At 40.3% G+C, this 27,004-nt stretch overlaps 4 protein-coding genes and 1 long non-coding RNA gene across 9 annotated transcripts in view; 1 reads left to right on the top strand and 4 right to left on the bottom strand.

Moving 5' to 3' along the window:
• Positions 1-62: 62 nt before the first annotated feature.
• On the bottom strand, positions 63-1,609 carry taar10d (trace amine-associated receptor 10d). Of its 2 annotated transcripts, XM_087297884.1 has the most exons (3): positions 1,486-1,609; positions 1,251-1,376; positions 63-1,120 (listed from the first exon to the last, which is right to left on the bottom strand). In XM_087297884.1, the coding sequence occupies exon 3, from the start codon at positions 1,092-1,094 to the stop codon at positions 84-86; it is 1,011 nt and encodes a 336-aa protein (XP_087154010.1). In that variant the 5' UTR covers positions 1,095-1,120; positions 1,251-1,376; positions 1,486-1,609; the 3' UTR covers positions 63-83.
• A 5,713-nt stretch (positions 1,610-7,322) lies between these two features.
• On the top strand, positions 7,323-8,745 carry LOC147839466 (uncharacterized). Its single transcript, XR_015519219.1, has 2 exons — positions 7,323-7,410; positions 7,920-8,745. It is a non-coding gene; the product is annotated as an uncharacterized LOC147839466 (long non-coding RNA).
• A 6,540-nt stretch (positions 8,746-15,285) lies between these two features.
• taar10c (trace amine-associated receptor 10c) lies at positions 15,286-16,297 on the bottom strand. Its single transcript, NM_001082900.1, is given in 1 exon segment — positions 15,286-16,297. A coding segment is annotated over 1 exon segment (1,011 nt). The 5' UTR covers position 16,297.
• A 1,762-nt stretch (positions 16,298-18,059) lies between these two features.
• The window catches only part of taar10a (trace amine-associated receptor 10a), a 79,173-nt gene continuing 70,228 nt past the window's right edge, over positions 18,060-27,004 (bottom strand). For 2 of the 3 annotated variants that reach the window (XM_087297882.1, XM_087297883.1), the window contains exons 2-3: positions 20,289-20,411; positions 18,060-20,138 (exon numbers count right to left, since the gene is read on the bottom strand). In XM_087297882.1, coding sequence (XP_087154008.1) covers positions 19,110-20,120 — 1,011 coding nt within the window. In that variant the 5' untranslated portion in view covers positions 20,121-20,138; positions 20,289-20,411 and the 3' untranslated portion in view covers positions 18,060-19,109. 3 annotated transcript variants of the gene reach the window in all.
• The window catches only part of taar10 (trace amine-associated receptor 10), a 92,954-nt gene continuing 91,493 nt past the window's right edge, over positions 25,544-27,004 (bottom strand). Inside the window, exon 2 of one of the 2 annotated variants that reach the window (NM_001431135.1) lies at positions 25,544-26,644. In NM_001431135.1, the coding sequence (NP_001418064.1) occupies positions 25,599-26,627 (1,029 nt within the window). In that variant the 5' untranslated portion in view covers positions 26,628-26,644 and the 3' untranslated portion in view covers positions 25,544-25,598. The remainder of the gene's footprint in view (positions 26,645-27,004) is intronic. The other variant, XM_087296208.1, reaches the window with a different exon arrangement.

Genomic DNA, 27,004 nt, shown 5'->3' on the forward strand with positions numbered 1-27,004 from the left:
ATATATAAGTTCAACTGTAATATGTACCAATCAAAAAATAAAGCATAATCAAAATCCATGTCTACAATTTTATCTGTTTAATTTTACAACAGCACAGTTCTTGAAGAATTAGTCTGAAATATTGCTTTGGACAGAATGACTCTGAAAGCATGTCTGAACCAGCTGTAAAAGAAGGCGTACACTATGGGATTACAGGTGGAATTATAATATCCGATCCAATAGAACAAGTCAAACAGCAGTGGAGGAACAGAGTAACCAATGAATGGATCAATGAGATTACAGAGGAAAAAAGGAACCCACAAAGTCAGAAACACTCCAATGATGATGGCTAAAGTCTTATTGGCTTTTCCCTCTTTCTTCAGTTCAGAATTCACACTCTGGATGGCCTGAACCTGCCGCTGAGCTTCATGTAAGATTTTAAGATACACAAAGAGAATGACTAAAGCAGGAATATAAAAACAGATCAGTGAGAACACAGTACCTCCGGTTTTACTCTGAAACAGTGTACATCCTCCATCACATTTAATGTTCTCATAGTAAAAATCTTTAACACCGAGAATATTCAGCTCCATGAAGATCATGCCAAAGCCCAGAACAGCCGAAACAGTCCAGCAGATGATAATCATAACCAATGTGGCAAGCGACGTCATTTTACTGTGATATTGGAACGGGTGACATATGGCGTAATATCTGTCTAAAGAAATGATGCAGAGGTTTAGAATTGAAGCGGTGCACAATGTGATATCAAGACTGCTGTGGATCTTACAGAACAAATCTCCCAGATACCAGCAGGTCTCGATGGAGCGCAGCATGCTGGGAGGCATCACAACTCCTCCGACAAGCAGATCGGCCACAGCCAGAGACAAGATGAGGTAGTTAGTCGGTGTGTGAAGCTGCCTGAAATGAACGACCGTTATGATCACCAGCAGGTTTCCTATGATTGTGATTATTGAAGAGGCACTAAGAAGAATGTAGAACAATATTCGAGTCTCCAAAGAATAAACAAACTTCTGACAAGATCTGTTACTAAACTCATAACAAAGGAAAGGTTTGTCCCAGATTCCATTGTGGCTGATGTTGATCCGGATGTCCATTTAAAACCATTCACTGAAGAGTGCAACTGGAAATAAATATGCATGAATGAATTACATGTGAAAATCTTAATGGATTGTAAATGAAACACTTAAACAGAATAAATCAAAGTATAAATCTGCATCAAGGAAATCTTGGACTTTCATCCATGCTCTTACCTTTCTCTCTACAATGAACCAAAGCTACCAGACAGAGCACAGGGGGCACATTTATAGTGCAAGAGTTTCACAACAACCTCCCTTCTGTCAAATCATTTGCATTTCCATTGAAACTTTCCCGAAGGTCTATATCAGCAAAAAAAAAAAAAAAATGCTGTCTGAATAATAATAAAGGGGAAATCTAGAAACAAAATTCCCCTTAAAAAATCATAAACCATGTTTAAAAGTTACTTACATTGTTAGTAATTCAAATCAATCCAAATCTGTTGTTCAACAGCAAGGTAAATACTCAGCTCAAAATACAGAACACAGCATTCAAGTCTGGGGAACTGGAGACCCACAAAGAGGCATGAAAAGGCCTAAGAAGGGGCAAATGCAAGTTAAAGCAACTCATCTCATAGAATAATACATTATCAGCAATCAGTCCAGTGGAATGTGGCAAGGGATAAGACTTGCAATAAGAATAGCAAAGACACGGCTTGGTCCTTAGTCCCAGTTGAAGTAACTCTTAATGCTTCAGCTAATCAATACATTAGAACAGGGCTTGACCAACCCTGTTCTTGGAGATCGACCTGCCTGCAGTTCTCAGTTGCAACTAGGGGTGTCACGATTTTGATTTTTAATTGAAATCGATCGAAATTTATGCTCAATTTCGATTATCGAATTAAAAAATAGAATCGTCGATGCTGCCACGCCCCCATGTCATGTCAGCTTGGCTTGCCAAGCGGAAAAAACAGGCTTGTTGAAGTGCTTGTTAAACTGCAGAAGCAGGAGACCCGTCGACAGAACTTAAACCTTCTCCTCTTTCAATGAAGTCGCCGGTGTGTAAGCATTTTGGATTTCCAGTGAGTTATGTTGACAACGTTCGTGTTGTCGACAAAAAAAACACAGTTTTGCAAGCTCTGCTATGTACGTATTACGTACGGTTCGTCCGATAGACAACACCGGCATCGCAATCCTCCGCCCGCCCCCGTTGCAAATCCGCTCGCGAAAAGTACACACTCAGGCCCTGTTTACACTGTCTTTGTTTTTAAATGGCATTTTAGAACGACAATGATTTGACATCCACAGTGGCGTGTAGCATTTCTGAGCAGCCCTCCTTCCTCTCTACCTCTGAAAATGCACATCACGTGACTACACAGACACACACGCGCCCACAGCCATGCACTCCAGACAGCAGGTCCAGGCAGTCAGAGGACTGCTTCAATCTTTCACTCACTTGTGTCATTTTAGCGCACCCCTCAGATACTGTTGGCTGGTTCCTGTTGGTTGTGCGTCTTTTTTACCGACGCCATTATAACGACACAGATCTCTGCCTATTCACGAGTCCCGCAGAAAAAACTGATTGACAGATGGTAATTATGCATGTATCTTGCCTTTATTCATTTACTGTATGATTTGTTTATGGGTAAAACAAAGACCATGCAGGTCAGGTAGTTTAAACGGTAGGCTACAAATAATTATTTGGTCATTAATTAATTAATTATTCATAATCGAAAATCGAATCGAATCGTGCCTTTAGAATCGAAAATGTAATCGAATCGAGGATTTGGAGGATCGTGACACCCTTAGTTGCAACCCATATCAAACACACCTGCCTGTAATAATCAAGTGCTGTTCAGGTCCTAATTATCTGGTTCAGGTGTGTTTGATCAGGGTTGGAGCTGAACTTTGCAGAAAGGTCGATCTCCAGGAACAGGGTTGAGCACCACTGCATTAGAACATTGGTGTCAAAGTCAATTCCTTGTGGGCTGCCGCTCAAACCCAAATCAAACACAGCTGATGCAAGTAATCAAGATGTTTAAGATTCTTTTGAACACCTCGATTATTTGGATCAGTCGTGTTTGATTAGGGTTGGCGCAAACTGTGCAAAGCTGTGGCCCTCAAGAAATTGACTTTGACACCTATGCATTAGAAGATAAAGATATCCTCAACATCATCCCACCTAAAGTCTGCTGTACTGTGAAAAGTCTCAATAATGGCAAAGCCCCTAAACCAAATGGTATTATAAACAAAATGCTGAAGACTGGTGAGAACACTCTCTGGAAAGCCCTTGCCTCACTTTTCAACGACTGTCTTCAAATAGAAGAGGTGCCAGACCAGAGGAGGAAGTCGACCACCGTCATCACACCAAAAAAAGTGACTGAAGATCTGAAGAATTACCGGCCAAAAATTCTACTACCAACCATTTACTTCACTTCAAGTGCTCGTCAATCGGATGACAAAACTCTTTACCAACGAACAGGCATGTGAACAGATAGCATCGAAAGTGCTTCTCGACGACAGACCATTTACAGGTTGTCAATCAAGTACTGGAAAGTATTCCCAGTCTACATGATCTTTATTGACTATGAAAAGGCGGTAAATCAATGCTGCTACTGACATGTGGATCCGACAGAACATCCCAAAGTAGTACATCCAAATACTACAAAATATCAACACTGGCTGCACAACATCAATCAAGGTGGCGACAGGGTGACACCATCTTGCCGAATCTGTTCAATGCCATACGGAAGACATCTTCCAAAAACTGAATTGGAACAACAGGCGCATCTAAATTGATGGAGAGCTGCTTTACCGGTTGTTGCTAGAGCGGATACGTTTGCGGCCGGAAGTTAACAAGTTTATTATTTAGTTAATTATTTCTATTATTTATTAAATTTCTCATTTGTTGTATTTTATTAACGTCTACCCCCACCCCAACCCTAAACCCAACCGTCACAGTAATGTAAAATCAGTTGTTGTACCGAGTATTAGTTATGTTATCTATTAAATTACCCAGTAAAATGTATTTTTAACGCCTACCCCCAACCCAACCCTAAACCCAACCATCACAGTACTGTAAAAATATTAATTATTGTTATACAGTGTCATAAAAAAATGCTGCTTTATTAATGTGCATATCGCACTTCCGGCCGGCCGCATATCCGATCTAGACTTTACCTGCTATATCCTCTTCGATTGGCTGATGACATCATCCTGTTCGCCTACAACATACTAATTGCTGAGTTGATGCTACAGGAACTCAACAAAGTTAATGTAAAAGTCAGCCTGCAAATCAACAGGAACAAGTCCCAGATAAAGAAGAACAGCTTCTGCGCTACTTAACCCAATCATGCTAGAAGGCCAAACCATCGACTTTGTCGACAAATACATCTACCTGGGCCAACAAGTCACCAAAAAACGACATCGAGATTCAGAAACGATGCAGCACAGCATGGAATAGCTTCAAGAGCATACAAGAAGTCCTCACAAAAGCAATAGATGTCAAAGCCCTCACCCAACTCTTCAACTTCACTGCTGTACCTGCACTTAACTATGGCTGTGAAATGTGGATGATGCGAGGAACAGAAGAGAAAAAGGTGCAGACAACAAACAGTGATAGAGCAGAGAATCCTGAACCTCAAACTTGAACACAAGATCCGAAGCGACCACATTTAACAGGAAACCATGTTCAAGGACACCTATGAAGATACCAAAGAGTGGAAGCTCAGGGGCCTCATGTACGAAGACTTGCGTGGAAATCTTACTAAAACAAGCTGTAAATGTGCGTACGCAGAAAAAAATTCAGATGTATGAAACTGCGTACGCCGAATCCCACGCATAATCTTTTGTACATCCGAATGAACGTAAAACTGAGTGCAACATGCACGAGCACAAAACCCCTCCCTGTCTCCTCCCCCATATGAATATGCTAATGACTCTACTTTGGCAAAACCCAACGAAAAAAGCAATGGCAAAAGCAAGCAAGAAGAGAAACCTTGAACAGAATGTGATTTGGAGGTGTTGCTTTCGGAGGTAGACTGGAGAAAAGCAAGTTTGCAAGTTTGTTCTCCGGAATAAACAACAAAATAAAAAATAGAGTGGGAGAGTTTAGCTGATGTGGTTAACACAGTTGGGTCTGAACATCGCACTGAGTGAATTAGAAAAGAAATAGTGTGGTTTATAGGTGTAAAATGTTGCAGTACTCTTAACAGTCTCAGTGGCGCAGCTCGTAAGACGCACATCAACATGTTTTGACACATTCAAGCATGAACTCGGTTCGAATCCAGCATCTGAGGAACTCTATCTTCTTTTTTCCCTCGCTACATATCAGATTTTGCCAAGTATTTATCACGAGAAAGACAAGTAGGAATCATTAATAAGTTTGTGCATCAATTTTATTTGCACATTTATTAAATGGAAATGTTTCTGATTCACGCATGCAAATTCATCTTCAGATAGTGTCTTTATAGCAATGTGCGTGCAGTAGATCGCTCAGATTACATTGGGAAAACAGGCGACCGCTGCAAATTGTGCTTTAATGTTTAGCTGGTCAACTGTATGGTATGGAAACATTATATACCTGCTAGATGAACCCGTCTCATACAGCTGCCATTGCAAGGCTCAGACACTTTGTAGAGAGGAATTTAACACAACTGCCTCTAGGAGTCGCCAATGGAAATAAAACAGACACGCACAAAAAATGTGCGTACGCCAGCCATAAAGCTGCCGTGAAGCTGCGCACATTCCCACGTTCAGTTCATTGTTAGTAAATACAAACGTGAGCAATTCTGAGCTTGAAGCCTGGCGTACGCAAAGTTTTTGTGCGTACGCAGCGTTGATACATGAGGCCCCAGATCCGTCAAACACGTGGCGCACCAAGACGATAAAATTTGGACAACTCATTCAAAAATCTAGGGGCCTTGCAGAATAGTGGACAGGTCACTATGTGATGCCGGTGGAGAAAAAACATTTCCTGACTCGCTTTTTTAAAACACCCCAAAGTGTCTCAATAATATTTGGATTTGGAGACTGTGCAGGCCATGGGTGATGTTCAACTTTGCTTTTATCTTGATCAAAGCACTCTGGTCACCAGTATTGCTGTGTGTATTGGTGCATCATCATCCTGATACACAGCACTGCCTTCAGGATACAGTGTTCGAAGCATTGGATGCATATGGTCCTCCAGAATGGTTCGATAGTCCTTGGCAGTGATACGCCCATCCAGCACAAGTATACATGATATTGCAGCCCAAACCATCACTGATCCCTCCCCATGCTTCTCTTTGGGCCAACAACAATCTGGATTGTGCACTTCTTTAGAGTCTTCTCCACACCGTAACTCTCCTGGATGTGTAAAAGACAGTGAAGTTGAACTCAGAGAACAATACAAGTTTCAAATTGTCCACAGCTCAAAATGTTTGTTGCTGCCACCATTGAAACAGATGTTTGGTATTGGCACGAGTGACCAAAGGTGTGGCTGTAGCAGCAGTTTTGGTAGAAACAGAAGAACTGAGGTCACCAGGCTGGATAAATATAGCCATGAACCCTCCAACAGTAAATTAGCCAGTGTTTCAGGTTCATTGTCCAACTCCTGTAGATGAGTGAGTGTAGTGTGGAATAACTTCACTAGTTATTAGTTATTAGCTCAGACCTAAGAAATAACTGAACAAATGTGGGATGAATTAGAGAGAAGACTGTGGGCCAGGCATTCTTGTCCAACACCAGTGCCGGACCTCACAAATGCTCTTCTAGAACAATGGTCAAAAATCCCCATTAACACAATCCTATACCTTAGTTGAAGCTATTGGAAGCTGTGGGTGTAAAAAGAATTTGCAATGCATGTTTTTAATATTTCCCATTTTAAAAACTGATTGGATGAAATAAAGAAGTTTATATTCTAGATCAGTCATATTGAATTAATGATGTAATAAATGTAGAACCATTACAAATTAAATAAATATAAAGCCTGCAGACTGCAGTACATTAATATTAGATTTAATTCTTTAGATCCTGATCTTTCTCACTTTGAAAGTAAGTTTGTGAAGGAGGGAGATATTTTGTGTGCTTGTGAAAGTGAGCAAGTGCCCTGCAAAGTGGACTCTACAGGATATTGTGACATAATGAAGAAAATATGCTTATTCCAAACGGTCCAATAGATATTTACAATCACTTGTTCCAACTGCATTTGGGTTACTTAACAAGCTTTAAGTTGCATTTGCACTTTTTTATTTACAGTTGAAGTCAGAATTATTATACCCCCTTTTATTTTTTATTTTTTTAAAAAAAATTTTTTTTAAATATTTCCCAAATGTGTTTAACAGAGCAAAGAAATTTTCACAGTATGTCCGATTATATTTTTTCTTATGAAGAAAGTCTTATTTGTTTTATTTCGGCAGTTTTTAATTTTTTAAAAGCTATTTTAAGGTCAAAATTATTAGCCCCTTTAAGCTAAATTTATTTTGATGGTCTACAGAACAAAACATCATCATACAATAACTTGCCTAATTACCCTAACCTGCCTAATTATCCTAATTAACCTAGTTAAGCCTTTAAATGTCACTTTAAGCTGTATAGAAGTGTCTTTAAAAATATCTAGTCAAATATTATTTACTGTCATCATGACAAAGATTAAATAAATCAGTTATTAGAAATGAGTCATTAAAACTAATATATTTAGAAATGTGTTGAAAAAAACCTGCTCTCTGTTACACAGAAATTGGGGGAAAAAATAAACAAGGGGGCTAATAATTCTCACTTCAACTGTACTTGGTCATGGTTGATTTTATCGTTTACTATTATTTCTGTTTGTTCGAGTGTTGACCTGTGTCAGCTATTGCTGTTAACCAAATTGCCCCTCAATGACAATAAAGACATTCCAATGCAAAATGATTTCAGTTTGAAGAGAACATGCTTCATTAAAATGTGTTTCAAGAGTTCACACTTAGCTGATGATTTACAAAGCTTATTTGGCATGCTGTCCCGGGAGAGAGCCCCGAGCTCAAGGGCTCCTCGAGCCCGGGGCTTCCTCCCGTTGGCAGAGCAAGAAGGGAGCCTGAGCTCGGTGGATCTCAGAACTCCCCTGCCGCTGTAGCTAAGGGAACGTAAGGAATTAGACCAGCTTGATTGTTAAGTATGTTGAATGTCTTTGGATGGTGGGAGGAAACCGGAGAGCCCGGGGAAAACCCACGCGGACACGGGAAGGACATACAAACTCCCCACAGAAACACTCACCGGTCCTATCGAACTAGGACCGGCAGTATTCTTGCTGTGTGGTTCACAGTGCTAACCACTGGACCGCCGTGCCGCCCAATTACAGGTAAAGGAGGAGAATAGGGGAGGAGGGGGGTTTCTTCCAAACGAAGATAAAGTGAACTGAAAACTTAGACTATTTATGGTGCCTTAGGGCTCATATGATTGGAAGACTAGTGATTAGCAAATGCGAGACTGGACGTGATAAATCATAAGCACGTGATCCTCTCGAAATTAGTTTATGAATAAACTTCACTTCAAGAGTTCACACTTAGCTGATGATTTACAAAGCTTATTTGGCATGCTGTCCCGGGAGAGAGCCCCGAGCTCAAGGGCTCCTCGAGCCCGGGGCTTCCTCCCGTTGGCAGAGCAAGAAGGGAGCCTGAGCTCGGTGGATCTCAGAACTCCCCAAAATGCAGAAAATAATCGCTCGGGACAGCAGCCGCGTATTCGAAGAAAAAACCCCCCAAAAGGCAGGAAATTTAGAGCTATATCCGGCTGCTGGATATAATAGAAGGAAAGAGGTTAAATGCATGGGCATTAATTAGATAGGATTAATAAGGGTGAAAAGAGGATTCTGATAACTCTTGCTGGAGTTAGAGTTTGAAGGAACCCCTGCGGGGTTCATGGTTTTCGGGGTTAAGAAGAAGGGGAGAATAGGTGGTTTGAAGCAGTGGAAAGAGAACTTTGAGTGAATCTTGTGGGAGTTGGAGCTCTAAGTGACCCCTGCGGGGGCCAGAGTAGAGTGAAGGTATGGAGCAGAGAGTGGAGGAGAGTAGCTCTTACGAAAGATGGAGCTTTGTGAGAGTTTGAGTTTAGAGCGGCCTCTGCGGAGGTTAGAGCTTGAGGGTAGGGTGTAGATAGGAGTGACCTCTGCGGAGGTTAGAGCTTGAGGGTAGGGTGTAGATAGGAGCGACCTCTGCGGAGGTTTGAGCTTGAAGATAGGGTGTAGATAGGAGTGACCTCTGCGGAGGTTTGAGCTTGAAGGTAGGGTGTAAATAGGAGTGACCTCTGCGGAGGTTTGAGCTTGAGGATAGGGTGTAGATAGGAGCGACCTCTGCGGAGGTTTGAGCTTGAAGGTAGGGTGTATATAGGAGTGACCTCTGCGGAGGTTTGAGCTTGAGGGTAGGGTGTAGATAGGAGTGACCTCTGCGGAGGTTAGAGCTTGAGGGTAGGGTGTAGATAGGAGCGACCTCTGCGGAGGTTTGAGCTTGAAGGTAGGGTGTAGATAGGAGTGACCTCTGCGGAGGTTTGAGCTTGAGGGTAGGGTGTAGATAGGAGTGACCTCTGCGGAGGTTTGAGCTTGAGGGTAGGGTGTAGATAGGAGCGACCTCTGCGGAGGTTTGAGCTTGAAGGTAGGGTGTAGATAGGAGTGACCTCTGCGGAGGTTTGAGCTTGAGGGTAGGGTGTAGATAGGAGTGACCTCTGCGGAGGTTTGAGCTTGAGGGTAGAGTGTAGATAGGAGTGACCTCTGCGGAGGTTTGAGCTTGAGGGTAGAGTGTAGCTAGGAGCGACCTCTGCGGAGGTTTGAGCTTGAAGAAAGGGTGTAGATAGGAGTGACCTCTGCGGAGGTTTGAGCTTGAAGAAAGGGTGTAGATAGGAGTGACCTCTGCGGAGGTTTGAGCTTGAGGGTAGGGTGTAGATAGGAGTGACCTCTGCGGAGGTTTGAGCTTGAGGGTAGGGTGTAGATAGGAGTGACCTCTGCGGAGGTTTGAGCTTGAGGGTAGAGTGTAGCTGGGAGGAGCAATGAGTGGAAGAGAGTAACTCTTGCGAGAGTTGGAGCTTGAAGCGACCTCTGTGGAGGTCAGAGCTTGGGGGTAGAGTGTAGATAGGGGGAGATAGGTAGCAGTGAGTGGAAGAGAGTAACTCTTGTGAGAGTTGGAGCTCTGAGCGACCTTTGTGGAGGTCAGAGCTTGAGGGTAGATTGCGGATAGGAGGAGATAGATATCAGTGAGTGGGAAAGAGGATTTGGATAACTCTTGCGAGAGATTGGGGCTCGGAGCGACCCCTGTGGGGGTCAGAGCTAGAGGGTGAGTCATAAGGAGAAGAGAGGTAGTTGAAGTAGAGTGAAGAAGTTTTAGCTTGAGCGGACCCCTGCGGGGTTTGGAGCTTGGAGAAAGAGTCTAGGCGGAAAAAGAATAGGTAACATCGTGAAGAAGAAAGGACTGTGGCCGCTATGGCCGAATCCTGCGAGAGTTGGAGCTCAAGGGGGCCCCTTCGGGTGTCTGAAGAGTCTAGACAGGAGAAACAAGATCATTAGAGGTAGAGTGTAAAATAGATTAGTTGGGAGTGGAGTGTAGAGAAGAAAGGAACGAGAGGCTGAAAAGTAGGGTTATAAGGATAAAAGATTTGGAAAAGTTGGAAGAAGGGAACAAGCACAAATATAATACATATGTACAAACGCAGTAAATGCGCAAAGAACATGTGGATACAAACGTCTGCATCTGTAAATAGCTATTGGTGATTGCAGAAGATGCTAACTGCAATGGCCCTTGAGGGAGTCCTTGGCAAACATGTAAGGGTGCCATGGGTGGACAATTGGGCTTCTGCGGGGTTTGGTTTGAATGACTCTTGCGAGAGTCGAGGCTCTGTTAGACACCTTTTTGAGTTGGAGCCGTGTGAGGAGGTGCTTGGGGGTTGGTTAAAGCCTGTTGGGCTTTCTTGAGGTGGTATTTACTGAGACGTATATAAGATTTGAAAACTTCAGAAGACCAGCGACCAAGGGTCTGGATCTGATGGTGTGAGAGCCCGTTGTAGTGGCTGCGCCAATCCTGAATGAGTGGCTGGAAAAGGGCTCTGGGAAAAAACCTGATAGGCGAAAGATTTCTTTAAGGTGTTTTTGAAACCAGAATCGAGATACTGGACGGTTAGCGTCATCAGTAAAAAGCGGGGCCAGTGGGTTAGCCTCTTGAGATTTTCTAGGCTAAGAGGGTTTGGAATGGGCGTGTAGGTGAAGGAATATTGAAAATGAGGATAGTGTCCTCTCTGGAATTAATCTGTTTTGCTTTGTTTGATAAGGAAAGAGATAGTTTCCCTGTCTTGCAAAGCTAGATCTGAGATGGTGGGGTGGAGTAGAGGGTTAAATTTGGATGTAACTGTTAATTCAGAACATTTAAGAAACCCCCCAAAAAATGCTAGATTGAACATAGCATCTAAGGTGCGGGCTGTATGGGAGGAAATGTAACCTTTACAGAGGGTGTAGATGCATGAGGTAAGGATTTTGAGTGTAATGGGTTGTCTAGCATGGTATGGAATTGTTTGAACGAATTCCATGCTGTGAGGTATGCATTGAGGGTTCTGGGAGCTATTGCTTGTAGGATAAGAGATAGAGAAGTTTGATGAAGATTATGAAGTGGGTGGTTTATGGAAATATCGTTACTGAATAAGGAGGGACCGGCGTTGGGTGAGGGTCTGCTTCCGGGGCTAGTTGCCAGAATATCTGCAAAGAGAAATGAGAGAGAGAGTCAGCGATTTGGTTTTTGCAACCAGGTACATGTTCAGCAATCATGATAAATTGTTTTTTAGCAGATATCCAGATAAGGTGTCTTAAAAATGGCATAAGCGATTGGGAGTGGGAGCGCCCTTTGTTAATGCAATGCACTGTAGCTTCGTTATCGCAGTGAAAGAGAATGCTAGATGTAGACCATTCGTCCCCCCACAGGATGGCTGCTGCGATGATAGGGTAGAATTTGAAGAGGGCTGAAAAACATTGGTCTTTGGAATGGAATTACGATTGGGTTGGCCATGTTGAGACAAACCAGTGTCCTTTATATTAGCCACTGTAACCTATTGGAGGGGCAGCGTCTGTGTATGTGTTGATGTCAATAGGGGATGCAATCAAGTCGCTGTAGAAAAAGGAACAGCCGTTCCATTGCTTAAGGAAAGAGATCCATAAGCAAAGTTCATCGCGACTGGGTTTGGAGAGAAAAATTGTTTCTTCTAAACCATGAACTGTGGTGGATAATTGAAGGAGGTGGGAAATGAAAGGAATAATGCGCATAGCGAAATTTAGATGGCCGAGAATTGGTAGGAGTTCTCGTTGTGTGCACATCTGTTTTTCAAGGAAAATTTGGGATAGAGAAATTATTCGATTGATTTTCTCTTTAGGAAGGGATGCTTGGAATTTATGCGAGTCTAGATTAATACCCAGAAATTCGATTGAAGTACTGGGTCCTTCCGAGATCAGCGAAAACCTGCTGGGTGATCGCTAGGTGTTTGGCTGGAGGAGATGACGGGGGGGAAATAAGAAAATCGTCTAGAAGGTGAATGAGGTATGGTATTTCGTAAATATTAGACAGAATCCAGCATAAAGCTTCTGACATCATGTCAAATATTTTTTGGGCTGCTTTTGCATATGAAAAATAGAATTGATTTCGCCAATAAATGCCAAAAGGTGCCAGAAGTCTGGGTGGATTGGCATGATTTTAAAGGTAGGGGAAATGTCTTCTTTGGCTAGCCAGGTGTTACGACTGGCTATCTTTATGAGAGAGATCTCTTGATCAATGTCGTGGTAGTTAAGTAAATATTCGTCCAATGGGATAGTGCTGTTAATGCTAGGAAAGGAGCAATTGTGTTGGGACGAAAGGTCGACTACAAGGCGTTTTTGCCAGAACATTTTTGAGTAGCGACACCAATGGGGCTAATGCGCGAGATATTAAAAGGAGGAGCCTTGGAGTTCCAATCATGAAGTTGTTGTCGATTTCTTTTTAATAAGATAATCGACGGTTTCAGGTTCGGAGGTTGCAGACTGCAGGTTAGGACAGATTGGATAAAGTGAAAAATGGAATGTATCCTTTGTGAAGAGGATGTGGAGTGTAATAGGTTGGATGAGGGTCAGCTTCTGGAGCCAGCAGTGATGATCTCTAAAATAGAAAAAACAAAGAGAATCAGAAATTAAATCTTTGCAAAATAATACAAGTATGGCAGACATGAAAATTGTTTTAGTTTATATCCATGCGAGGCATCTTAATAAGGGCATGGGCGGCTGTAAATGGAAGCGCTTTTGATAATGCATGGTCCGATGACTTCATTGATACGAGGTGCAAGGATGGTAGGGGTGGGTGTTCGTCTCCTAACGGGATGACAGATGAATGGAGAGCTGAGGACATGGGATATGGCTAGTCTGGTGGTCCTAGAAACTGGTACCCCTTGAAGACTGAGCATGTGAAGTGATAGTGAAGTTTAAATTTGTATTTATAACAGTCAAGTGGGAAGTTTGTTTCTTTGCCTTTTTCACATCCGACTGACTTGCTATATAATCTTATATGACGCTTGTAAATCAACACATGAGTCGCTGGCGTATTACAATTGGACTTCTGTGCTTGATGGCATAATGTTTTTCAATAGCTTGTTAATATTTACTGGTTGGGTAATAATCTTTTCAGAAGTTAAATGTCAAATGGAATTTTATTTTTTTTTTTTTTTTTTTTTTTTTTTTTTTTTTTTATTTTATAATTTTTTTTTTTTTTTTTTTTTTTTTTTTTTTTTTTAACTAAATTTACAAGCGTGTCTGGCCTATTCATTCATAAGGTCTTTGCAACAGAGTCAAGGGAGAGGGCGGGACCATCTCCAGTCTTTTAGCTCATTGGATGGAGACGCTTATCTTTACAGCTATTGGCTTAAGGAGTTTCAGTCAGGCCATGCAAAAGGTGCAAAAAGCCTGGCGGCCATTTTGTTGATCAAATTCAACATTGTTTGTGGCTGGAGCTGCTGCTCTGCTGAACACATTCCAGCAAACAATCTGTTAAACGATGGATAGCATGTGTACTGCTAGGAGAAGGTGAGGGTTCCGTTTTATTGCAATAGCTTTGGAGTTTGGCTTATATCTTGCTGGGAAATAAGGTTGAAGACACAGCAGATGCGTTGTGGAGGCTCTTTGAAGTGGAAGGTTTTGGTGTTGTTGTTTAAGCTGTTGATGAAATTGTTGGAGTTGTAGTTGTTTGAAATGGTAGCAATAGTAGTTGTTGTTGTTGTTGCTGTAGCTTGTATATTGTAGCTTGTAGATTGAAGCTTTTAGATTGTATATTGTAGATTGTAGCTTGAAGCTTTTGTAGCTTGTAGCACTTGTAGCTTTTGTAGTTGATGAGCAGAGCAGAGCGTTCTTCCAAATGAAGATCCTGAAGATTGTAGCTTGTTGCTGCTTTAGTTGTCCATGCTGGTTTAGAGTTGGTTCTTCAACGGAGCTAGCTACGGTGAAGCTGCTTCTTCCAAACGAAGATAAAGTGAACTGAAAACTTAGACTATTTATGGTGCCTTAGGGCTCATATGATTGGAAGACTAGTGATTAGCAAATGCGAGACTGGACGTGATAAATCATAAGCACGTGATCCTCTCGAAATTAGTTTATGAATAAACTTCACTTAAATGTGATATGTTCCTTTATATTGTATTTATTTATGGAAGTATATTATGTCACATGTCATCCTCCTCTAGTAAGATGCTGCAGGTAGTACGACTGTGTAAATATTTGAATGAACGTTCTGAACTAAAATAAGAGAGTTCTCATGCTCAGGTAGAGAGCAATGAAGGAGAAGACACTAGGGAACAATGCACAAAGCTTAGGGAAGTGTCAATGAAATGCACATGCATGGAGCTCTACATCTATATCATCAAATTTCAGGCATTTATTTCGGTCACACTTTATTTTGATGGTCCGTTTGTTCAATATAAGTTATGTTGCATCTACATGCCAACTAACTCTCATTAGATTACAAGTAGAATGTTAGGTTGGGGTTAGTGTAAGTTGACATGTACTTGCAAAGTTTCTTATAGTCATTAAAAAGTCCGATCAACAGATATTAAGCAGACAGTCAAGTAATATATCAAGTGAACTATCAAAAAAGAGAGTTTTACCTTTATATCACATACAATATTTTAAAAATTACATTTAATTCATGCTTTTTTTAGTTTAGAATATTTATTTTAGAAAACACATACAGTGCAAAAATTAAAATAATTCAACTGCAATATTTACTAATCAGAAAATTACACATCAGTAACCATTGCTACATTATGTTTAATTTTACAACAGCACAGTTCTTGAAGAATTTGTCTGAAATATTGCTTTGGACAGAATGACTCTGAAAGCATGTCTGAACCAGCTGTAAAAGAAGGCGTACACTATGGGATTACAGGTGGAATTATAATATCCGATCCAATAGAACAAGTCAAACAGCAGCGGAGGAACAGAGTAACCAATGAATGGATCAATGAGATTACAGAGGAAAAAAGGAACCCACAAAGTCAGAAACACTCCAATGATGATGGCTAAAGTCTTATTGGCTTTTCCCTCTTTCTTCAGTTCAGAATTCACACTCTGGATGGCCTGAACCTGCCGCTGAGCTTCATGTAAGATTTTAAGATACACACAGAGAATGACTAAAGCAGGAATATAAAAACAGATCAGCGAGTACACAATTGCTATGGTTTTACTCTGAAACAGTGTACATCCTCCATCACATTTAATGTTCTCATAGTAAAAATCTTCAACACCGAGAATATTCAGCTCCATGAAGATCATGCCAAAGCCCAGAACAGCCGAAACAGTCCAGCAGATGATAATCATAACCAATGTGGCAAGCGACGTCATTTTACTGTGATATTGGAACGGGTGACATATGGCGTAATATCTGTCTAAAGAAATGATGCAGAGGTTTAGAATTGAAGCGGTGCACAATGTGACATCAAGACTGCTGTGGATCTTACAGAACAAATCTCCCAGATACCAGCAGGTCTCGATGGAGCGCAGCATGCTGGGAGGCATAACAACTCCTCCAACAAGGAGATCGGCCACAGCCAGAGACAAGATGAGGTAGTTAGTCGGTGTGTGAAGCTGCCTGAAATGAACGACCGTTATGATCACCAGCAGGTTTCCTATGATTGTGATTATTGAAGAGGCACTAAGAAGAATGTAGAACAATATTCGCGTTTCCAATGTATGAACAAACTTTTGGCAAGACCTGTTACTAAACTCATAACAGAGGAAGGGCTTTTCCAATATTTCAGATTGGTTGAAGTTTATCCGGATGTCCATTTACACCCTTTACTAGAGCGTTTCTGTTTAAAACAAAGCACAAAGTTAATCTGTATCATTAATTTCAGGTATTTCTATCCTCCAAGTTGTAATATTTCTAATTATTACATGTAATTTAGAGCATATCCAACACAAATAACAGTAAGCTACTATCCATTCAATATAAATTGCCCAAATAGTACAATAAATCTGCACAGAAGACACAAACTCTATATGCTAATAATCCAAACAATACATTTTACACATACAACTATAATCATATATACCAAGCTCTTACCTCTCCTTACACAAAATCAAAATTACTGCAAAGAGCACAGGGGGTATATTTATAGCCCCAGAGGTTCGAAACAGCCTCCCTTTAGTCAAATCCCATAACATCTGAGAAAACCTCATCAACAGTTAATCAAACACAGCCTCCAAAGGTTTAAACAAACCTGTCATGACTGTGTTTGTCCACCAGATGCCACTGTAGTTCGCCATCAACCCCCAGCGGGTCTGAACTACATTTCCAGTCCTCCTCATAAGGTGGCATCTGAGAACGGACTGGTTCCAAAAGTCCTCCCCGAAAGAACATCATCAGTAGAAGGTCACTGTGAGAGCTCTTTGGGGCTAGCTCCAAAACTCCTTAACGTAACGCTCAATTGAGCGGTTACATTGTTTAATATGCACAATCACGTCATCTGCTGGATCTATTTGTGAGCTGGTCATTCTGTCACGTTATGGTGATCAAGATCAAGATCAAGATCGGGAACAACATACCAACAAGGACAACGACCAACTGACAAACAGAGGATGAATGATTGAATATATAGTCCTGGTAATCAACGGAGAACGGAGACAGCTGTGGTTGTAAATCAGTGTAGATGACAGACCGGGTGTGTGTGAGAAAGAATGTATGGAAATGTAGTTCAAAAAGCCACTGTAGTTCGCTGGGGGTTGCTGGCGAACTACAGTGGCATCTGGTGGACAAACACAGTCATGACAGAAACCCACCACCCTTTCATGCAGTCTGCAAAACAATTTTATTATTTTATCAGTCATTTGCACATGAAACATCTCATTTACAGTTTTCCTTATTAACATTATGCATGGACAAAAATGGCCTTCATAGGCAACAAACACAAGCACGGTCACGCAAACATACAGTATCTTAGGGTGCACATTAAATATCTTAGGGTGTATCTTAGGGTTTTACATTTGTGGTTCGATACATTTGATCGGAACTAGGGTTGTGCCGATAGACAATGCGGGGCGATCCATCTTGTGTTGGAAACCGGAGCACCCGGAGGAAACCTACGCGAACGCAGGGAAAAGATGCAAACTCCACACAGAAACGCCAACTGGCCCAGCCGAGGCTCAAACAAGCGACCTTTTGCTGTGAGGCAACAGCACTACCTACTGCGCCCCACTTCTAACTCCTTATTTGTCAAAATTTAGTTCAATAATTGTTTTATCTGGTGACGCAGTGGCGCAGTAGGTAGTGCTGTCGCCTCACAGCAAGAAGGTCACTGGTTCAAGCTTTGGCTGGTTCAGTTGGCGTTTCTATGTGGAGTTTGCATGTTCTCTTCGCATTCGTGTGGGTTTCCTCCGGGTGCTCCAGTTTCCCCCACAGTCCAAAGACATGCGGCTAGGGTGAACTGGGTAAGCTTAAATTGTCCGTAGTGTATGAGTGTGAATGAGTGTGTGTGGATGATTCCCAGAGATGGGTTGCAGCAGGAAGGGCATCCGCTGCGTAAAACATGTGCTAGATAAGTTGGCGGTTCATTCCACTTTGGCAACCCCAGATTAATAAAGGGACTAAGCTGAAAAATGAATGAATGAATTGTTTTATCTGAATGTAAGTTGCATTGATTAAAGTAAACTATTGATTGTAATTTTTGTTGTGTGATTTACCCACATGTGGGCAACCTAAGGGCGTAACAGAACTCAGCCTTAATAATCTATAATAAAAGGCCCATATCTGAGCCGCATAAAAATGTATTACTTGGCTCAAGTTTGATGGAGTTGTGGCACTACTTTGGTTCAGTTCTGGCTAAAAAGGATGTGGGCCAGTAAACACTAACTGATCTGGGCTGTTGATTTGGGCCAGATCAGGGCCAAAGGAAATTTGCTTATCGGGGTGTTGTGCGTATCCGCAGCTGTATCTAGACGTTACCCTTCAGACTGTACAGGTTTTCATTTAGTAACATATGTAACAGACTTCCGGACGGTTGCTATGCATAATATAAGAAATCTACAGAAGAAAATTCATTAATGACAGTTTGATGAAGATTATCTTGGATTTTATTTCAAAATCATCTCTTTTTAAATTAATTAAAAAATTTTGTGGTTCACTTCAGCCAGAGTTTACCAAGCCGAAATGAGAAACAAGGTAAATGATTTATGGAAACACAATCTTCATAATAACTAAGATAACATGTTTTTTTTTAAAAGAAAGAACGGTGTATAATTCATATACAAGCAAGGATGAAAAATATACACCCGGTAGTACCATACAGTATTTTGAATGTCAATATTAGTTTTGTATTAGAATAAATTTTTAGTGTGACATAAAAAGATTTTAAAAAGTCATTCGGAAATATGTGTAACAGCATTTTTGTTTATTAGTGATTCATAAGTGTCCTTGAGAGGGGAAAAGATCAACACTTGTGGACTCACAAGTGCCCTGAATGACAAAATATACAGCACTCATATGCACTAAGATCACGTAGGCCAGACTTACAAGCGTTTAAAATAACAGATTTGCACTTCTTTTAGTGAAAAGGGTCTGTTAAGAAGTACAAAACTGTATTTAAACATGACCATCTTTATTATTACATCAATATTGTTCTTGAAGAATTAGTCTGAAATACTCTTTTGGACAGAATGACTCTGAAAGCATGTCTGAACCAGCTGTAAAAGAAGGCGTACACTATTGGATTACAGGTGGAATTATAATATCCAACCCACAGGAACAAGTCAAAGACTAGTGAAGGAACAGAGTAGCCGATTAATGGATCAATGAGATTACAGAGGAAAAAGGGAATCCAGAATGTCAGAAAGACTCCCATGATGATGGCTAAAGTCTTAGTGGCTTTTCCCTCTTTCTTCAGTTCAGAATTCACACTCTGGATGGCCTGAACCTGCCGCTGAGCTTCATGTAAGATTTTAAGATACACACCGAGCATGACAAATGCAGGAATATAAAAACAGATCAGTGAGAACACAGTTCCTCCGGTTTTACTCTGAAACACAAAGCAGCCACCATCACATCTGATGTTCTCATAGTAAAAATCTTCAATACCGAGAATATTCAGCTCCATGAAGATCATGCCAAAGCCCAGAACAGCCGAAACAGTCCAGCAGATGATAATCATAACCAATGTGGCAAGCGACGTCATTTTACTGTGATATTGGAACGGGTGACATATGGCGTAATATCTGTCTAAAGAAATGATGCAGAGGTTTAGGATTGAAGCGGTGCACAATGTGACATCAAGACTGCTGTGGATCTTACAGAACAAATCTCCCAGATACCAGCAGGTCTCGATGGAGCGCAGCATGCTGGGAGGCATCACAACTCCTCCGACAAGCAGATCGGCCACAGCCAGAGACAAGATGAGGTAGTTAGTCGGCGTGTGAAGCTGCCTGAAATGAACGACCGTTATGATCACCAGCAGGTTTCCTATGATTGTGATTATTGAAGAGATGCTGAAAAGCATATATAGCAATATACGAGTATCCAAAGGATAAACAAACTTCTGACAAGACCTGTTACTAAACTCATAACAGAGAAGAGGCTTTTCCCAGGACTCAGTTTGGCTGATGTTGATATGGTCATCCATTTATTCTGATTCCACCTTCTGCAATGAACAAAAAGGTTAACTGTCAACACTTTTAAACTGCTCCTACATTATTTTCCTAATAGATATTATTTCACACAAGTGAACAAAAATCCAAACAAATAAACAGAGAACATATAATCCATTTTATAATAATCAGCATGACTTTACCCTCCAGGCAACAGCACTGTGTGTATTAGAGAGCCCCGATTTATAGGAAAGCAACTCCCAGCAGCACCTCCCTTTTGAGTCCTGTCACCAATTGTGGGGCTGTTTCTCCAAGATGGACGTAAGCTGTTCAACGTGAACAAAATACATGGCATTTAACTTGAAAATCATTCAAAACTAATTTTTAATAAAGAATTGCAACTACTTAGAAATTAACAAAAAGCATGTTGAACTGGTAAATTTGATTATTTTTCAAGTTATTTATTATCACTGCAACATTTGATTTGATTGTATCCTATGGTATTTTAATTCATGTTTTATTTTATAAATGTTTTGAAAAGTGCTATTCATTACTTCTACCACCAGATGGCCACAGTGTGAATGCAATACTGTACACAGGTTTGTTTAAAGTTGCCATGAAAAAAAAAAGTTGGATTGTCCTTTTTTCCCCGAAGTGTGACATACACTCACCGTCCACTTTATTAGGTACACCTTACTACTACTGTGTTGGACCCCCTTTTGCATTCAGAAATGTCTTAATCATTTGTGGCATAGATTCAACAACAAATAATCTGCCAATGGGGTAAGCAAAATAATCTTATCACAAATCGAAAATCAAGATTATTTTGCTTACCCCATTGGCAGATTATTTAGCTTGATTTGAGGAAAAACTCACTTCATTTTGGCATATTCTTTCTTAAAACAAGACAATATGTTTTGCTTGTCTAGAAAATGCTTCTTGATTTGAGAATTTGTAGATATTTGGACTAGAAACAAGACGAAAAATTTAGGTAAGAAAATCATTTTTTGCAGTGAAGATACTGGAAATATTCCTCAGATATTTTGCTCTATATTGACATGATAGCATCACGCCGTCGCTGAAGATTTGTCGGCTGCACATCCATGATGCGAATCTCCCGTTCCACCACATCCTAAAGGGGCTCTATTGGATTGAGGGCTGGCGACTGTGGAGGCCATTTGAGTACTGTGAATTCGTTGTCATGTTCGAGAAACCAGTCTGAGATGATTCGTGCTTTATGATGTGGGGTTATAAACTAATTTCGAGAGGATCACGTGCTTTTAACACAGCTGACACCTCATTAGCTCCGTAATCAGCCCTATTAGATGATTACGGAAGCATTATAAATAACCAGAGTTTTTTCCTCCAGTTATCTTCGTCTTGAAGTTTCCACCCCTACTTCTCACCCTTTTTCGGTCTTGAAGTTTCCACCCCTACTTCTCACCTACTTCTCGGTGGCCCAGTGGCTAGCACTGTTACTTCACAGCAAGAACATCGCTGGTTCAACCTTTTATCAGGCCGGTTGGCGTATTTGTGCAGAGTTTCAATGTTCTCCCAGTGTTTGCGTGGGTTTCCCCCGTGTTTCCTGGTTTCCTCCCACCGTCCAAAAACATACACCATAGCCAATCGACTAAACCAAATTATCAACAAAGACAACCTTAGTTTACACTTCTCACATGGCGACAAGCAGACCTGAGCTCGAACTCCCCTCTCGCTCTTCTAACAGGAGGGAGACCCGAGCTTGAGGATATTAAGAGCTCAGGGCTCTCTCCAGAGACAGCATGCCAATTACGCTTTATTAATTATCAGCTAAGTGTGAACTCTTAGGGTGCTTTCACACCTGCCTTATTTAGTTCGATTGAATCGCACTAGAGTTCGTTTCCCCTTTTGGTGCGGTTCGTTTGGGCAGGTGTGAATGCAGCAATCGTACTCGAGTGCGCACCAAAACCGGACCAAATAAGCGCACCGAGACTTGCTTGAAGAGGTGGTCTCGGTACGCTTTCAAGACCCTGGACCGGTTAGTTTGTGGTGAGAATATGATCCGAACTAAAACAGGTCCAACCGCAAAAAGTACTGCTTGTTTTGGACTAATTCAGCTGCCGTAGGCCAATGCGCTGCGCATTATGGGATATGGAGGAAAACTATTTGTTGACAGCGCTTTACCAACAGAGAGAGAGAGAGAGAGAGAGGGGAAAACACTACCTGATGGATCGTTGGTAATATTTCCGCAAGATGACCATGTTGCAGTTTAGCTAAATGAATTCACGCCTCCTCCTGAAGTGACGAGCGATGCATTAAAACACTGTTTTTTCAGCCGCGGCCGCGCTTCATTTTCTTAATGTATAGTTTGTCTAAAGCAGGGATACAATTAGCCAGCGCAGTCGTCCCTCCAGAGTAAAAGGTTTTGTTTACCTGCGGGAGTTCACTGGCATTTTCCCGCACGTGAATTCTGACCAATCAATAAGCAGTTTGGGAAATATGTTCAACAACATCTGGCCAATGAGAGATGTGGATTTTGTCAGATGACTGCATTTTGGTTCGTTTCAACCGGTTCGGACCAAAGCTAGCAGAGTGGTGTGAAAACGACCCAAAGACGGCAGAAGATGCAACAACGAATCATTTATTGCGCTTGGTCCGGACCAAATTAAGCAAACTACAGATGTGAAAGCACCCTTAAAATGGTGCGTTATCCTGCTGGAAGTAGCCATCAGAAGATGAGTAGACTGTGGTCATAAAGGGATGGACATCGTCAGTAACAATACTCAAGTAGGCTGTGGTGTTGACACGATGCTCAATTGGTACTAATAGGCCCAAAGTGTGCAAAGAAAATGTCCCCCACATCATTACACCATGACAGCAGCCTGAACCATTGATACAAGGCAGGATGGATCCATGTCATATTCTGACCCTACCGTCTGAATGTTGCAGCAGAAATCAAGACTCATCAGCCCAGGCAATGTTTTCCCAATTTTCCATTGTGCAGATTGGTGAGCCTGTGCGAATTGTAGACTCGGTTTCCTGTTCTTAGCTGACAGGAGTGGCACCCAGTGTGGTGTTCTGCTGCTGTCGCCTATTTTCATCAGGGATCGCCACAGCGGAATGAACCGCCAACTTATCCAGCATATGTTTTATGCATCAGATACCCTTCCAGCTGCAACCCAATACTGGGAAACATTCATACACACTAATTCACACACATACACTATGGCCGGTTTAGTTTATTCAATTCACATATAGCACATGTCAGGGAGAACATGCAAACTCCACACAGAAATGCAAATTGGTCCAGCCGGGACTTGAACCAGCGACCTTCTTGCTGTTAGATGACAGTACTAACCACTGAGCCACCGCCCTAAATTTATAATATAGGGAAAAAATGATTTATATTTAATCCCTATATAAGGAGAATAGTGATGTAGCACTGAAACATTTATTTTATGAGAGAAATTAACTGTGGACAAACCTAAATTATGTTCATTCCATAATTTTACATGTGATTTATTGGGTATTGCAAAATTTGAAGCAATTTAGATAATTGAACTTAATCTATATGCATTTGTTGATATGGATGGATGTCAAAATTTAATAAAGTATACTCACTCACATTCATCATCATAAATATTGACAAAAAATACAGATTTTGTATTTCATTCATTCATTTTCCTTCGGCTTAGTCTTTATTTCTGAGGTCACCACAATGGAATGAACAGTCAACTATTCCAGTATGTGTTTTACACAGCGGATGGCCTTCTGGTCACAAACCAGTACTGGAAAACACCCATACTTTCTCATTCACACACACATTCATACACTACGGCCAATATAGTTTATTCAATTCAACTATAGCATATGTCTTTGATTGTGGAGGAAACCGGAGCACCCGGAGGAAACGCACGTGAACACAAAGAAAACATGCAATCTCCACACTGAAATGCCAAGTGATTCAGCAGGTACTCGAACCAGCAACCTTCTTGCTGTGAGGCGATTATGTTAACCACTGAGCCACCATGCCGCCCAAAGTTAAATTATGTTTGTTCAATGTTATAAATATACATGTGATTTATTAGGTATGGAACTTAATCTATGCATGTATTGAAATGGATGGATCTCAAAAATTAATAAAGTGTTCTGACAGACATTCATTCATGTTCATCATAAATACTGTAAAAAATACATGTTTAGTATTTAACCTCCACAATTTTTATGTAGTGGCTATACAAGAAAGCGAATAGAAGTCTTTTTATCAGTTATGAGAAAAGAGCGTTGCTTTTGATACAGGAAACAAAATTTTTTATGAAGATCCTTACAATTTGTTATGAATATACAACCTGTTTATCTATCTATTAAATTGTATGTGGGCAGAATCAACAAATGGTAATAATAAATGTTTAAAAAGCACTGTAATACTTTCGAAAATCAAGACCTATATATATATATATATATATATATATATATATATATATATATATATATATATATATATATATACATATATATTTATATATACAGTTGAAGTCAGAATTATTTGCCCCCCTTTAAAAAATTTTTTATTTTATTTCCCAAATGATGCTTAACAAAGCAAGGAAATTTTCACAGTATGTCTAATAATATTTTTTGTTCTGGAGAAAGTCTTATTTGTTTTATTTTGGCAAGAATAAAACCAGATTTAATTTTTTAAACACCATTTTAAAATTAAAATTATTAGCCCTTTCAAGCTACATTTTTTTCCAATAGTCTACAAAACAAACCATCATAATACAATAACTTGTCTAATTACTCTAACCTGCCTAGTCAACTTAATTAACATATTTAAACCTTTAAATGTCAATTTAAGCTGTATGCAAGTGTCTTGAAAAAAATATCTAGTAAAATATTATTTACTGTCATCATAGCAAAGATAAAATAAATCAGTTATTAGAGATGAGTTATTAAAACTATTATGTTTAGAAATGTGTTGACAAAATCTGCTCTCCATTAAACAGAAATTGGGGAACAAATAAACAGGGAGGCTAATAATTCTGACTTTAATGTAAATATATATATATATATATATATATATATATATATATATATATATATATATATATATACATATATATATATACATACATACATACACATATACACACATATACACACACATATATATATATAAATCCATGCCTAATATCTGATGGCCAGAAAGTGATTGATTTTAAATAAATAGGTAAATTATTAGTGTCTGGGAGGCAGCAAGTCCTGAGACTGTTTTGTACACCATGATCTTATATAAAATTTACTACTAATGTGTGATATGTAGAATATTTTCTCAACTCAAATGAGTAGCAGCTTAGACCCGGAAACAGTATTTCATACGTCACGACTTAACAAGCGGATAAAAAAATGCATTTAATTAGTGCTTCAGTGTTAAATTGCACATTTAAAATGCCTAAAGTGGACACAAATAAAGTGAATGCAAAACATTATATTTCTGTTTATTTACATGCATCACTATTTACACGAAACTGTTCTCCCTACTCATGTCGACCCATCAAGTCAAGCTGTGAAGAATTCACAACAAATATTTTGGCCAGAAGAATAATTCTTAGAGCTTTTCTAAACCACCTATAAAAGAATGCGTAAACAAAAGGGTTGCACAGAGAATTAAAATACCCAATCCACAAAAGCACATCAAAAACAGCCGGTGATATTGTGTAATCGATGAACGGATCCACTAAATTGCAGAAGAAAAAAGGTGAGATGCTGATAAAGAACACCCCCATGATGATAGCCAGCGTTTTGGTGGCCTTCCCCTCACTTTTGTTCACAGATAAGCTGTTTTTCTTGCTTACACTTTGTATAGATTTGGACTGTCTTCGTGCAACAAGTAGAATTTTTAGATATATGCTGACAGCGATTACTGCAGGAAGGCCGAAAGCAAGGAATGAAGACGTAATACTTGCTGCAGGGGTTTGAAATATAATGCAAGCTCCATTACAAGCGACATTATCAAAATAAAAGTCTTCCGATCCCATAATATTGAGTTGTAGAAATACCATCGCAAATCCAACAAAGGCCGCCAGACCCCAGCTTAGAGAAATCATCGTGAAGGAAACCGGCGGTGTGATTTTACTTCGATATTGGAGAGGGTGACATACAGCATAATAGCGATCGATAGAAATAAAGGATATGTGCAAAAGAGATGCGATGCATAGCATAATATCAACGCTGCTGTGTATCTTACAGAACAAATCACCCAGATACCAGCAGGTCTGGATGGAGCGCAGCATGCTGGGAGGCATCACAACTCCTCCGATTAGCAGATCGGCCACAGCCAGAGACAAGATGAGGTAGTTAGTCGGTGTGTGAAGCTGCTTGAAATGAAGGATGGCTATGATGACCAGCAGGTTTCCGCATACTGTGGTGAGCGCTATGGCACTGAAGAACAAGTAGAGCATAAGTTGGATCTCAGATGGGTAGATATATCTCACACAGGAGTTGTTGATCGACTCAAAGCAGAGAACAAGCCCAAATTGAGTCGCTGTTGAATTGCTTAGGTCCATCTCTGGCTGGACATTGTCTGTTAGAAAACCAACAAACGTAGATCTTGAAGTCATACAACATACATTGAAAACATTGACATAAGATCAACAAATGGTTATTTATTATATATTATAATAAATGTTTTGTTTAATATAAGTTGAAGTTTGCATCTATATGTACTGTAAACTAACTCATTACTAGTCAATCGAATTAGTTAGCTAGTTGACTTATAGTCTATAGAATGTTTAAAGCTGACCATCAAAATCAAGTGTAACCAGACAATCTACTAATACTTTATATAAATAATTCACCCAAATATAAAAACATTCCTCTTCATTTATGATGAATTAACATACATCTCTTTCAATTGTTAAACACAAAACAAGATATCCTGAAG

The sequence above is a fragment of the Danio rerio genome, chromosome 20 (assembly GCF_052040795.2).
Source record: "Danio rerio strain M-AB ecotype USA chromosome 20, GRCz13ab, whole genome shotgun sequence".
NCBI classification, from domain to species: Eukaryota; Metazoa; Chordata; class Actinopteri; order Cypriniformes; family Danionidae; genus Danio; species Danio rerio.

Excerpts from the sequence above, each read along its gene's own strand:
- taar10d (XM_087297884.1), bottom strand. The coding sequence starts at position 1,094 with ATGGACATCCGGATCAACATCAGCCACAATGGAATCTGGGACAAACCT.